The 14,321-nt window shown below is 26.2% G+C and overlaps 1 protein-coding gene across 2 annotated transcripts in view; it reads left to right on the top strand.

Moving 5' to 3' along the window:
* LOC122504849 (limbic system-associated membrane protein-like) overlaps positions 1-8,507 on the top strand; it is a 217,416-nt gene extending 208,909 nt beyond the window's left edge. The window contains exons 7-10 of one of the 2 annotated variants that reach the window (XM_043616140.1): positions 823-972; positions 1,321-1,371; positions 6,308-6,373; positions 6,580-8,507. In XM_043616140.1, coding sequence (XP_043472075.1) covers positions 823-972; positions 1,321-1,371; positions 6,308-6,373; positions 6,580-6,704 — 392 coding nt within the window. In that variant the 3' untranslated portion in view covers positions 6,705-8,507. The remainder of the gene's footprint in view (positions 1-822; positions 973-1,320; positions 1,372-6,307; positions 6,374-6,579) is intronic. The other variant, XM_043616141.1, reaches the window with a different exon arrangement.
* The last annotated feature ends 5,814 nt before the right edge of the window (positions 8,508-14,321 follow it).

Genomic DNA, 14,321 nt, shown 5'->3' with positions numbered 1-14,321 from the left:
TTTTTTTATATTTATATTTTTTAATTATACATCACTTTCAGATCAAAGAAAAGAATTGACATCAAGTTTTTGTAATCAAAATGCCATGAATTTTAGTTAATTTGAACGTTATATCGAATCTTAACTGCAAAACTTTGCGATACCTTCAAATTAAATTTTTTCTCACAATTTTTGGTATTTTTGTATTATTATTTATTGTAATTGTAAATTGTTTATTATCCTAACCTTACCATGTAATTATACTACTTCCTTCGTTTTGGAATAAAAATCTTGATTACAATCTTGAAAATTGTAGTGCAAAGAGAAAAATAAAAAAAATCCACTTGCAGCGACGTGTGAGATATAAACAGAAATCATGTTAAGTTAGACGTTGCTATTGAAATACTGAGAAAAATCTACAGGCACGAACAGAAACGCGACTAACATTGATAACTTGATTGAAGCATTGTGACGACGTAGCTTTCAACGATGTTCTTTGTAACCTAAAAGGTGTTATTTATATAGATCAATACAGACTGAAGGCAATATATAGAATCTAAAGGCAATATCAAATCTCTTATTTTGTTTTTGTTTTATTGGTTGTCACCTTGTCACATAAAGCCAATTTGCATAATATTTTATTAAAGTATATGTCAGAAAGTCAATATTTAAAAACATTTGAAAATTGAGATGTTTCAAGATGTTCAATTTTACACAATAATCACTACTCGTGTTCAAATTGATTTTATTTGAATATTTGACTTCTATACAAAAGCTATTGAGAATTTAAATCTTTTTTATTTTTTAAAATTCTTTTTATTAATTCACCCCATTTTTTCGTAGGTGGTAAATACGAACTTTCGCTAGAGGAAAGTGAATACAGAGTTCAAATGAAATTAACGATACGTACAATAACTGCATCCGATTATGGAACGTATAAATGCATCTCGAGAAATTCACTGGGTGATACTGACGGTAGCATCAAACTCTATCGTAAGTAATAAAAGTTTATATTTAAAAAAAGAAAATATTCTAGACGTCAAAATGTCAAATGAGATTTTTCACTGTAACATATTTTCACCATTGTACACAGCACAACATTTGAGAAAACTTTTTATTCAAAACTTCTTTTTCATAGTCGAAACTTATAAATCTAATTTTTTTTAAAAATGCTCTATATTTCTCTGAAATGGTGTTTCGATAGAAAATTTAATATTTTTTTTAAAATTTTTATTTTAAAAATAAAAATTAAAGAAATAAAACTAGGCGAAATTCTATTGTAATAAATAAATTACAAATCGTTTATATTAATACATGGATATATAGTGTTACTTGTTTTAGGGATTCCATCCAGTTCTGGCTTTGACGCGGAAATTGATACTAATTACAAAGGTATGGTATTTGCGATTACAAGGATAATAGGAATAATAAATCACAAATTTTTGCTGATACCAAAATAGAGAAATGTAGAGCATAATTTACCATACATGCAAATATTAAAAGCTTCTTGTTTTTTAATTTTCAAAAAAACAAAATTATTCACAATGAGGGAAAACTCTTTAAATACATCGACTCAAAATTGCATTTTCCAAATATGTGTTTAATTCTGTAACACAAATTTTCATAATTCAAAGAATAATACAAAACGATTATTAAAACCACTGTTACCTCGACATTTTCCTTTTCTGTCTCACTTAACTATAGAACAGCTTTTTCAGATTGTAATTATGATGTAGTGAGCGAGATAATAATTTAACAGAGTCCTTTATAATCCACAATCCACTGATGAGCTCTCATAGAAGCACATATCAAAGATTCAGCGAGCTGTTTAGTGAAAGAATTGTCTAAAAGGAGAAAAAGAGAGAGAATGAGTGAAAAAAAATCCCGTTGCTTGAATAAAGTACCCAGTTGAACCGACAGATTAGCTCAGTCGGATAGATGCCTGGCGTTGGCGGTCGTTTAAGGACCAAGGGTATAAGTATCTTTGGTTCGCGCCCACTTGGCTTGGTATTTTTCCGGCACGTGAGACAATCTGAGCGGGAGGTTTGACGTCGAGGTATAATTATGTGCACCGTCGATTATTGTCCGGTACACACCATTAGAACTCGACTGTCGATAAACCGGTTGTACTCAGGAGAGAGGTTTTCTACAGTTTTCCCTCTTCTCTGGCGAGAAAAGCCATTGACGGGTGGTCCAGGCGCAATGCGAGTACTCCTAATAAAAGTCGGCTGTAGACGCAAATTTAGGTTAATACTTAATATATAGAAAATTTATGTAGAATGGCTATGCTTAATCCAAAAAAAGTATTTCTCGGGGACTCTTGTCGAAGTGCGTAAGGCCAATACGGCAGGAGTATAAACAAAAAAAAACAAAAAAAAGTACTTAGTTGAGCTTTTAGTTATACACGAAACTTTTGCCCATGTGGAATTTCAATTTTGAAATTTATTTTTTTATAGGTTGTACATATAAATTCTGAAAGGAAACAAATTTTAAAAAAAGTTGAAAAAAATTAATAAAAAATATTTTTTAATCCAAGTTTGACTGACGCTACTGCAAATTTAATTACAATTTAATTCAAAAAGAGAGTCATGAGTTGCTCGCCGTTAGCTAAATTCATTGTCAAATTAATAAGAACTGCGAATTTTAATAAATAAAATTTTTTTCCAGTATTATTTTTCCATAAAGTGATTATAAAGTAATATGAAATACTTCAGAATGAAATTCTTTTATTTACTAATCTTTATTTGTTTGAGTATAAACTTGGTTTTAAATTAAATTTTTAATGTCCGAATAAGAATTCAGAATTATGAAACCAAGAATTTAAATTGAATCACAGACGTTAGAAATGTATGAATATTTAAATAGATGTGTCAATAATCTCAGTTTCCGGTAATTATACTTAATATCTTCTTTCATACGTTAGTAGCAATTCGTTATAAATCCATATAATATGAGATTCTTATGACATTTTGACATTTCTTCCATATTTACGAAATGATATCCTATCGTTTTAGTAAATTTATACTCTGAGTGCATAAGAGGATTTTTTTATTAAAGATAATTGACATAATGTCAATTTCAATCTATTATATTATTTTCAGTATCAATTAAAAAGTTTACTAATTAGCTAGAAGTATGGACAGAAATTAGTTTTTTTTAGAAATATGGAATTGAAACGAAAGATCACAAACTCGAGAGTTAGAGAGATTTTTTTTCTTAAAAAAATTCTCTCATACTGACTTTGAATATTTTCTATCCTGCGCAATACAATCTTTTTGTAAAGCAAACCTTTGCGTTACTTTTCATAGGTTTTTTAACACTAGCTCCTCGCCCGCCGCACAGCTGCCCGATATGTAATCTACTTTTCCAAAACCTCTTTGAAAAGCGTACGGCATTGTTACGACAAAGCAGACTTAGGAGAACTGATGTGTGCTTAAAATAACTTCCAACTCATTTGCTTTTTGGAACGTAATAGAAGAATAAAAATTTTAATAGTAATTTAAAAACAAATATTATTATTTAATTTTTTAATCGAAATTTTGACAAAATTCAATAATACTGTTTAATAATAAAATTTCTGGTGATAAATTCTCGCGCTAAGAGTGTGGGGAGAAGGGTACACACCAATTACGACGATACTCCCCACTCTTTACATGCGGCGCGCGCAATTCCGCAAAAATTAAGGTTAGGGTGTAAATGACAAATTTTTTACGCTACGCACAGTATTTAAAAATTAAAAAAAATAATGTGATGCGCTCCCAAGAAAGGTATCTAAGAAGCAAACGAATTATAGGTTATGTACGTGTTAGATTTAACCTTAATTGAAAGTTTTTTTTTATTTATTTGAACTTGAAACCAATTTTTATTAAATATTTTGGATGCTAATGACTTGATGATCAGTAATTTTTAATAATAATTGATTCTCTTTCTTTATTTTTTCTCAAAAAATTAAAAAAATTATCTTAAGTTTTTGCTTCTTAGATACCTTTCTTCGGAGCGCGACACCAATATTGACTAATTTTATACTAAAAATTCACCTTTTATATACTTTAAAAAAAAATTCAACATGAATTTAAAAAACGAACATTTAAAATAAAAATTTTAAATAAAGTAAATAAATAAAGAGAACGAAGAAAGTGTGTTAAAATTAAACAATTCTGATAAATTATGACCTGAATTTTGTAATTCTATTTTTCTCCAACATTTATATTGATAACAGTTGATTAAAAGACATATATATTTTAGGTAACGAATTAAAAAATTTAAGTGTCACATAAAAGTAATATTAATTTTTAATATTCATAAAAATCTCTCTTTAAATTGCAAATCTATAATAAAAATATTCACACTCATTCTTTTTTGTTGTTTCCCAGTATTCTGCACTTTTGTCTTAAAAAGAAATATATCTCGATGTGTGAAAAAGTTATACATATATGTATTTATTCTTTGATTAGAAAGATAAAAATTTTAATTATATTTCAAGGTATTTATTTAAATAAAAAAATCGATGTAATGAGATTGCGATAAGGTAGTCTAATAACTAATATGTTAATAGTATATTACATTATAAGGGCAGAAAGTTCGAATTCCGGCACTGTGCGAAATGATGCCCGAGGCGAAGCCGAGGGCATCATCGAACTGTGAAGGGTTCCGAAATTTCTGCCCGTGTAATGTATACTATTTTTCTTTATATACGGTCGAAAGTACGCCCGTTAATTTATTTTTTAAGAAAATTGCAATCGTGAATTCGTGATTAATTTGACAGCCTGCCATCTTTATTTACTTTCGCTCCCCGCTTCAACGCCTCTAGCGGACGCTCGTGAAGCTTTGGTTTTTTCTCTGTCTCTCTCTTACATTCAACGCCTGTCCCGACATTTGAAGCACGAGCGAAGCGAGTGCTTCTGGTCGGGGGCAGGCACGAAAAAAAATGTGAAAGATAAATTTATTAATTTATTTATAATAATACACGGGCAACAAAATAAATTAATATTATATTCTCAAATCTTCTCAAATCTTCTTGTTAATTTTTATTCTCATTTTATATATTAAAATAAAAAAAATTCGTTAAATTTTCTGGAACTCACAATTTTCTTATTTACCGACATTGATATTTTTACCGACAAAGAATTCTTTTACTCCCGCTGTAATAGAGGGCGTGTGTGTATATCAACCAAAGCGTAAATGTTTGACTTTCTGCAGCGAAGTCTAAGCGCGAAGTACGTACTTTCGACCGAGGTATAAAGAAAAATAAATTGGCAATATTTTTTTTCATCGGTCTATTTTTCTCCCACGTGCTTTAAAGGCTCATCTTTGCTTACGCAGGGAAAGTACAATGGTTTCTTGTATTTTCTTTTTTTTTTTAATGGATTATCAATATACTAACGTTGCATGTTGAATATTTTTTAATGCGAAATAGGAAAATAAATATCACTTGTCAGCAATAAGAGGGCAATAAATAATGTATAAAACTAATAAAAAGTGTAAACATTAAAAAAATACTGAAAAGCTTAAACCTTTTTTTTATTTTGCTTTTGTTATAATAGTATAACTGTAAATTTTTATTATCCTAATAAAAAAGACGTTTTTCTAGTGACCCTGCATGAATATAAAGTTTTCAGCTGACTATTAATGTTTTTTCTACTGGTTTTTTTATTCAAAAATTTTTTTTCTGTTTTTTGCATCACTGAACAAGATAATTAAGACTTTTTTCTCGTAAGAAAAAAAAATTATGTTTATTTCCTTTTATTTGACTGCACTTTATAATAATCTAACTTGTGTTACCCTCACTCCTTAGCGTATCCCTACTACTCTTCAATCTTGTATGTAACCCAGCGCTCGCTAGTAGGCAAAGCTTTCAGTCCGCTTTTACCAGCTTTTACCTACGTCAGCTACAAAGAAAAAAATGTTTGCCTGTTTTCTTCTTATAAAAATTTTTTTATTTGTAGCACTATTTTATAATAAAGAATTAAAAAAATTTTTATTTCTCACTCAAAAATTTCCGAAAGTATCCCCTTTTAATAAATTAAATCTTATTACTTACAGGTTAACGTATTTTTTATTTCTTTTTATTATTTAGGTATTCTTCTCTTTATTTTTTCGTCTTTTTTTGTTTTTATTTCATTAGTTTCTTACGTTAATTGTTGTAAATAATATTGAAAAATAAGTTTCTATAAGGCTAGTGGGAATATTTTTTTCTTTTCTCTTCAAACGAAAAATAAAAAATGTCTACTCTCATTCGAGTTTGTTTTTCTGCAATTTTTATTCAGAAAACATTTATATATCATTTGGTATGCATTCTATAATTTAAATTTTTCTTTTCGTTTTGCAGGAAAGTCTAGAAAAAATTCTGGTAACGAAATACTCGAGGGAAATCAGGACATGTTGAAAGAACGAGGTGAATTGATTTTTATTTATTTCCAAATTTTTTCTCTATTAGCATTCATTTATTAAAAATATTTTTTTTAACGTTTAGTAAAAAATACGAAAATATATTCTCGTTTTTTCAAAATAAAATTCAAACTATCAATTAAAAGAAATTTTTTTTTTTGAAAAGTGAAATATTCTTTTTAACATTTAATAATTCAGTTCTTTCTTTTGCAGATCCAGATTATGACTCTTCTAAAACGTCGAGTACGAAATGCAACTTTGCATTAATTACTCTAGTACTTTTGATGGTAATCTACAGTCATCATCATCCTCAACTGCAAGTACTTCATCCTGCCTGAAAGATGAAATAAATTTCTCATTTGAATATTAAAGGAAGCAAAATACGAAGTTTCTGTCCTTTAATATGTAATATACTGTGTGGAGATGTCGATAATTTCGTGCTAAAAGGACGATAAATTAATAATTCAAAATAACTCCCTTTAATTTATTCCCAATATAAAGCTTCGACTGAATCAAATGTAATGCGATTTCTATTTTTTTAAAAACCTGCGATAAAATTCAGGTTAATGTGAAGAATAATTTTTCTGCTTTTATTTTAAAAATAATTTAAATTGTGGTAATGAATGAATTTTAAAATTGGAATAATGTGAGTTATTAGGGTGTGAAAGATCTTAGATTAAGTTGTATTAAAGAAAATCAAGTGTCATCATTGTACATAGCTAAATATTGTGAAATGTCAAAAAAAAGAAACCAAACTGCCATCGTCCAACTAGTCATTTTTAAAATATTGAAAAGTTTTTTCAAATTTTGATGCATTTTTGGAAAAAGTAATTATAGGAATTTCTTATAAGGCGTGATATATTCATTTTATTTATTATTAAAATAATAAGAAATATTACAGAAAGCAGGTAGTTTTGCAGAATCTTTATGGCAAGCTTCAAATGTTCTACTCATAGGAAGCTTTCCGTGTAAGCTTGCTGCAATATTCCCTTGTAAGCTTGCAGCAAACTTGAAACTGAATCTTGCAAAACTTGCATGGTAAGCCTGACAAAAAATCGCTGCAAGATTACCTGCTATCTAAAATGTAATAATAAAAAAGTAATATAAAGAGTAATGAAATGATTAATATAAGATAGCTAATATAAAAATATTTAAACAAAATAGTGACAGAAAAGGATAATAATTTGTTTCTTTGTTTCCTTATCACCCACTATGGCTTTTGATGATAATTAATATTCTTTTCAAGAAAAAACTCTCTTTTCATTTTGAATACGGGACTAATTTCGTTTTAAAAAGTTATTTCCAAGTGAAAGCGATTAAAAAGAAAATAATGACCAAACATTTGTACTCTCAGTATTTCTTTCTCTAAAAATCATCTGAAAAAAAATTGTACACAAATAAAATATATATTTCAGTGAAATAGAAAGAATGTTTGTCAAAAAATAAAATGGTTTTGATTTGAAAACTTATTTTCTGCCGAATTATTGTATTGAAGGCAAAAAAGCAGACAATGTGAGTCAGTCACTCGAATAGCATGTCAAACGAGGAAAAGTGTCAAAAGTGAGGTCAGATTAAGGGGATTCTTGACGTGGCGATGCCTATGAAAGTATATATCTCCCCCTCAAAAATATATTTATTCACCAGATATTTCTTCTCTGTTCAAAATGTTGCCCCATACAATACAATGGGATTGCACCACCCCAACAGTGAAATGTCGTGAGTAACCTAGATGCATTGAATCAAATTTTATTTCCCTCCCTTTCCAAATACAACCGCGAAGAATTACATTTCACAATTTTTCTTATGCCATTTCAGGACCCCCCTTTAATTCGTTTTGTCAATTTCCTCTTTGTAATTCTTCATGCGTAACAAAAATCTCATTGTCGTCGAAGACATCCGTGAGACAATTGATAGACGCAAAAAAGCCTCGCTCCTCATTTATTATATACTTGTGTAAAAATTGCAAACAGAATGAAAAGAGAAATTAATTGAAAAGAGATTGAAAATTTTTTCAAAACATTTGATAAGAAATTGTATTGCTTCTTACATTTCAATAAGAAAAACGTATAAAGAAACTATTAAAAAAATGAAACGTTTGGTTTATAATTTAAGGAAAAAATTCTGCAAATGTGAAAAATTGTATGAACATTGTTTTTTAAATAGAGAAAAAAGAAGATTATTTACAAAGTAGATTTGAAAATAAAGTAACAACAAGTTTTCTCTTTAAATTTTTGGTAAATATTGTGAATTTATTTTTAGATAAACGAATCAAAAATAGATTTTTAAAAATTGGGGAAAATTGGGGAAAATCTTGTTGTTTGTATATTTACAATATTACGTAACTTGATTTCACTTCGATATCAAATTCAAAACATTTCCAGGTCGAATATTTTCTCTTTGATGTGAAATATTGTTCTTTGACGTTTTATTTAAAATTTCGATTATTAACTAAATTCTCATTGAATTGTAATGAACTGTTCAATGCATTAAACACATTTAAATAATTCTTTATTTATTCCATACGAATTTTCGTCTATCCATATTGTTCTCGATTTTGAAATTCTCAATTATAATACATAGTTTATTTTATCTTTATTGTTTTCAACGTTTTTTTTTAATTTTTCAATATTATTTCTTTAAGTTTCTTAATTTTAATATTTGAATTTTATTATTTAACTTTTTTTAATATTCTTTCTATTATTTAATTAAATTTCATTTGCTAATTATGATGAATTATTGAAACAAATATTTGAAATTCTGACGCGGAATTGAAATCAAATTATTCGTAATCGTTCTTTTTGCTTTAATAAATTTTTTAACAAGTCAAATAGAAACAATAATTATATAAATTATTAATGTTTGCTTGTTTATATAATTGTTCACAATTACAGGTAATTTTTAAAAGACAGTGAAAAATTAATTGCTATTAAATTTTAATACAAAAGTTAAAAATAAATATTTTAACTGATGTATTCCACGTCAGTTCAACACAAAAAACTTTATTAGGTTTTGGGATTCGGTTGAAATTGGGTAGATTATATCCTCTGGTTGTAATAAATAAAATCCCCAAGCGATTTTAAAAAATTTCAAAAATTGGCGGACATATTGGATTTTTAATTTTTTTGTACTTTTTTTTGAAAAATATATATCTCTGCTTCTTCTTAACAGATTTAAGTTTATGACCTCTTAAATTGTTCGTATTGAAATATACTTTTATTTAAAAAATTAAAATTAAAAAAATTATTTAAATTTTTTGTTTAAAAAATTAATTTAATTTTTTGAAAAGCCATAGAAAAAATATGCTACCTTCAATTTTGATCATTTTTTTACCATTTATAGCCATAAATCTGTTGAACTTGTCCTGAAATTTTCATCGTGGGACAGCCAGTAGTTTTTGAGAAAAAAAATAAAACGTAAATCCTCGCATAGCGCTGTAGCGGTCAGTTTTAATGCCGCACGATTGTAAATGGAATTTTAATAAAAGTACGAGTTTATATTAACCCTAGAACTAAAATATGATTTTTTTATAGACTAACGAAAAACTGGGGTGGTTTGGTACCCCAGATTTGAAACAATTGTAAAAGGTTACCTTTTTTGTAATTTTTTTAATTTGTCAACAATGTGGCTAATTTGAAAAAATTAAACGGATTTTAAAAGGTAAATAAAGAAAAACTGTAAGACTTTGGAAACTCCCCCGTAAAAAATAGAAACCTTCTTTGTATTAAATGATTTTTATTCTATTTTAAAATCATTTAACATTTGTATATATTGTAAATAATATTTAAATTTTCAAGTTGCCTTAATCAAAATGAAATTGTCTCTATTTACCTTTTAAAATCCGTTTAATTTTTTCAAATTGGCCACATTGTTGACAAATTAAAAAAATTATAAAAAAGGTAACCTTTTACAATTGTTTCAAATCTGGGGTACCAGACCACCCCAGTTTTTCGTTAGTCTATAAAAATATCATATTTTAGTTCTAGGGTTAATAAAAACTCGTACTTTCATTAAAATTCCATTTACAATCGTGCGGCATTAAAACTGACCGCTACAGCGCTATGCGAGGATTTACGTTTTATTTTTTTTCTCAAAAACTACTGGCTGTCCCACGATGAAAATTTCAGGACAAGTTCAACAGATTTATGGCTATAAATGGTAAAAAAATGATCAAAATTGAAGGTAGCATATTTTTTCTATGCCTTTTCAAAAAATTAAATTAATTTTTTAAACAAAAAATTTAAATAATTTTTTTAATTTTAATTTTTTAAATAAAAGTATATTTCAATACGAACAATTTAAGAGGTCATAAACTTAAATCCGTTAAGAAAAAGCAGAGATATACATTTTTCAAAAAAAAGTACAAAAAAATTAAAAATTCAATATGTCTGCCAATTTTTGAAATTTTTTAAAATCGCTTGGGGATTTGATTTATTACCACCAGAGGATATAATCTACCCAATTTCACCCGAATCCCAAAACCTAATAAAATTTTTTGTGTTGAACTGACGTGGAATACACCTACTATTAAAAATATTCAGTTCACAAATTGTCACTAATTGTTTTAAAATTAGACAAATAATTATATTTCATTTAATTAAAAATGTCAATCTATACATTCCAATATTGGAGAAAAAATTGTAAATATAAAACAATCGCACAGAGCGTGATATAATATATATATATATATATAATCTAATTTATAAACAGGGAAATTAATTTTTAACTTAAGTGAAATATAATATTATATTTTTATTTATTTATTTTAAATCTAAATGTTTGCATTGAAAAAGCTGAACATTTTATTTAAACAAGAAAATAGATTTTTACAATTATAGAATATTTTTCAAATTATAAATTTCCCAAGTGGTTCATCGATGAAATGTATGTTCGTTTAATATAAAAATTTCCTATCTCAATTTCTCCTGGTTATATGAAAAACAAAAAACTAATTTTCTTTATTACTGAAAAACTAATTATAAATAATTAATAACAGAAATTTCCCTTTGATGAAATTAATTACAAAATATTCATTCAACATTTATTTTTATACATATTTTTACAATAATTTATTAATTACTTATTAATATTAATTAATTAATAAAATTTTAAAAAATCAATATTTACTTAAATCGTATAATTATTTTATAAAAAAACTTCTTTGAATTCAAATAATATTACAGTCAAATATTTAAATTAAATATATTAAAATCTTTTAAAGGGAAAAATTAAACGCTAAAAAATGTTGTAATGCAAACGAATTTAAAAAGAATTACAATTTTTTTATTTTTTCTGCTTTTTAGTTTGGGTCACGAAAAACACTAGATGTTTTCTTCTGTCAATAAAATAAGAAAATCAATTATTTTCTAATTATAAATTTTATGATACTGCGTTTATTGTAAAATATAATGTAAATATAGAAGTAAGAAATATTTAGTTTAAATACATTGAATTATTTTCCGAAACTAATAGTTATCAATTTGAACAAAAATTTGTGTTATTGAGAAAAGTTTGTAAAATTCACGGTAAAATAACCAATTGTTAAATGCAAATAATATGTAAAATTATAAAAAATGAAATGTTGCAAGTAAAATTAAAACATCATGACAAGCTATCTAAGTATAAAAAAAATTCGAATAACATATTTTATAATAATATAAAAAATTTCTTATTACCATTTGAAAAAAATTTTTTAACACTTGAAAATTACAGATTTGATGTTTTAGTTTTATACAAAAATGTTTTTAATTTATATAAAGAATACACATTTATTAAATAAAAAAGAATTTTAACAGTAGTATAAATTTACAATTGTAATAGCTCAGTGTAATATAAATAGAACGTAAGCTTTAAAAATGATTTGTAAGTAGAGAGGTTAAAATATTCTTTTTCTGAAGTAAATAATTAGATAGAAATTTTTATTATTATTTAAACGTTTCAACAATATCCATTGTCTTTATTAACCATAAAAAGTAGAATAGCTGTGACAAATTATTCACATTACTTTTTTCTGTATTAATTGGGACTTAAAATTTTAGCAAATTATCAGAAATAAATATTTAATTTGAATCATATAATGATTGCAATGGAAAAATATTCTATTTGATACTTAAAGAATTACTTCTCTACTTACAGATGTCTTGGTCAAACGACAAATTCATTTGTATACTAAAATTAATTTGTTAAAAGCAATTTATATTGAAGAACAATTTCTTTAGTTAATAAATATTTATTATTTAACTATAACAAAGTCATTTCTCCTTTATTTTTCGATTTTGTAACCATATGTGCGTATATAGAGTAAATTAAATTAAACCAACATTAAGTAATATCTATTACTTATAGATAACAAATAAAGTCATAAAATAAATAAAAAAACTAAAAATAATATTAATAAATAATATTGTGATTTGGAGGAGAAGTGCAGTGACTGATCAGACAATAATAAAACCATCTAAAGAAATACATATTATATATTTATATACATTACTATCATAAATTGTCTGTACAATCGACGTTCATGCAGTGAAAAATTTCTACTGACTTTGAAAAGAGATATTTTATAATGTATAGAAAAAGATAGAAACTTTAAACTTAGATTATTTGAAAGCTAAAATTAATCTGTTTCTAATGGTATATTAATATTTTTTTTCCTTTTCAAAGAGATTATATCATCTGAAATGTTTTGGAAAACATCTCTGAAATTTTACAATTTTCGATTAGTTTGTTTGACTTTTCGCCAAATCTAGAATAATTTTACAAAAAATTCGAGATTTTAACATGATAATTTTTAATTTCTTATCTTTACGAAACGCTTTTGAAATTTAAAAAATATTACACAGTTTTTTAAATACCTTAAAAAATGTCAGAGCATGTATTTTTGAAAATCTGCCGCCGTTCAGTGCAATTCACTTTTTTATGAAAGAAGATTTTGACTTTATCAGCCAATAGTGACATCTACCAGCTGTTAATTAAACTCATAATTGTAAATTCTCGAAATATTACTTCATATCATTTTCTATCAATATTTTTAAATATATTATATTTCAATATATTTTACTCTTATCGTTTATATTGGATCTGCCATTTTGAATCTTTAAAATCTCTTTTCATATTATTGTAATTATCGACCTTAAAACCCCCCGAGTAATCTAAAATTAATGTAATAAAAGCTGATTTCTCTGAAGCTAAATAATAAAAACATGACAATTCTTATCACTGAGGTCCCGAGTCAAAATTTAGACCCTCTTTTGACCCTCTTTTTTTAAACCTCTTTTGAACCTGAAAGTGATGCGGAAAAATCCATATTCTGATGTTTAGTGGTTGAAAGAGGATTTCAAATTTGTAAGAAATTTAAATTTTTTAAATTTCTATCTATCTTCTATCTGTCTATCTTCTATAGGGCAATTAAAATATAACTCTGTGAAAAAAATTCCAATTTTAGTTTTCGAAATATTTAAAAAAATCTTTTTTCGGACCACTTTTAAGCCTCTTTACTTCTGTATTCAACCTCTTTTGAACCTCTTATATTGCGGAAAAATCCATTTCTGTAGTTTTTAGGTTCAAAAGAGAATTTAGAAGTGTTAAAGAGGCTTAAAAGAGGTTAAAACGAGGTTTTTGGAGAACTAAAAGAGAGTTCAAATTTTGACTCGGGGTTTAATTATGACAATCGAAAACTCAAAAATAAAAGACTTCAATATCATATTACGTCACTATCATCTGATAAAACTTGTAAACTTACATTTTAAATAACCCTTTTCAAAATTTGAAAAGAATTATCTAAAGATAGAGCGCTAGTTTATTAATTTCACTTATAAGAATTAAACAGATATATTATTTACTCAAAACATAAGAAGATAAAGATTTGGTTATCAGAATTCTAGTACTTCATTTACCTACTTTTAGAATTTAAATGCTTTTCAAGTTCTGCTTCCCAGAGCTAATTATTATTATTCTTA

This window comes from Leptopilina heterotoma, unplaced genomic scaffold (assembly GCF_015476425.1).
Source record: "Leptopilina heterotoma isolate Lh14 unplaced genomic scaffold, ASM1547642v1 Lhet_323, whole genome shotgun sequence".
Taxonomy (NCBI): domain Eukaryota; kingdom Metazoa; phylum Arthropoda; class Insecta; order Hymenoptera; family Figitidae; genus Leptopilina; species Leptopilina heterotoma.
Note: the sequence above shows the minus strand (reverse complement) of the source record. Positions and strands in the feature narration are given on the sequence as shown.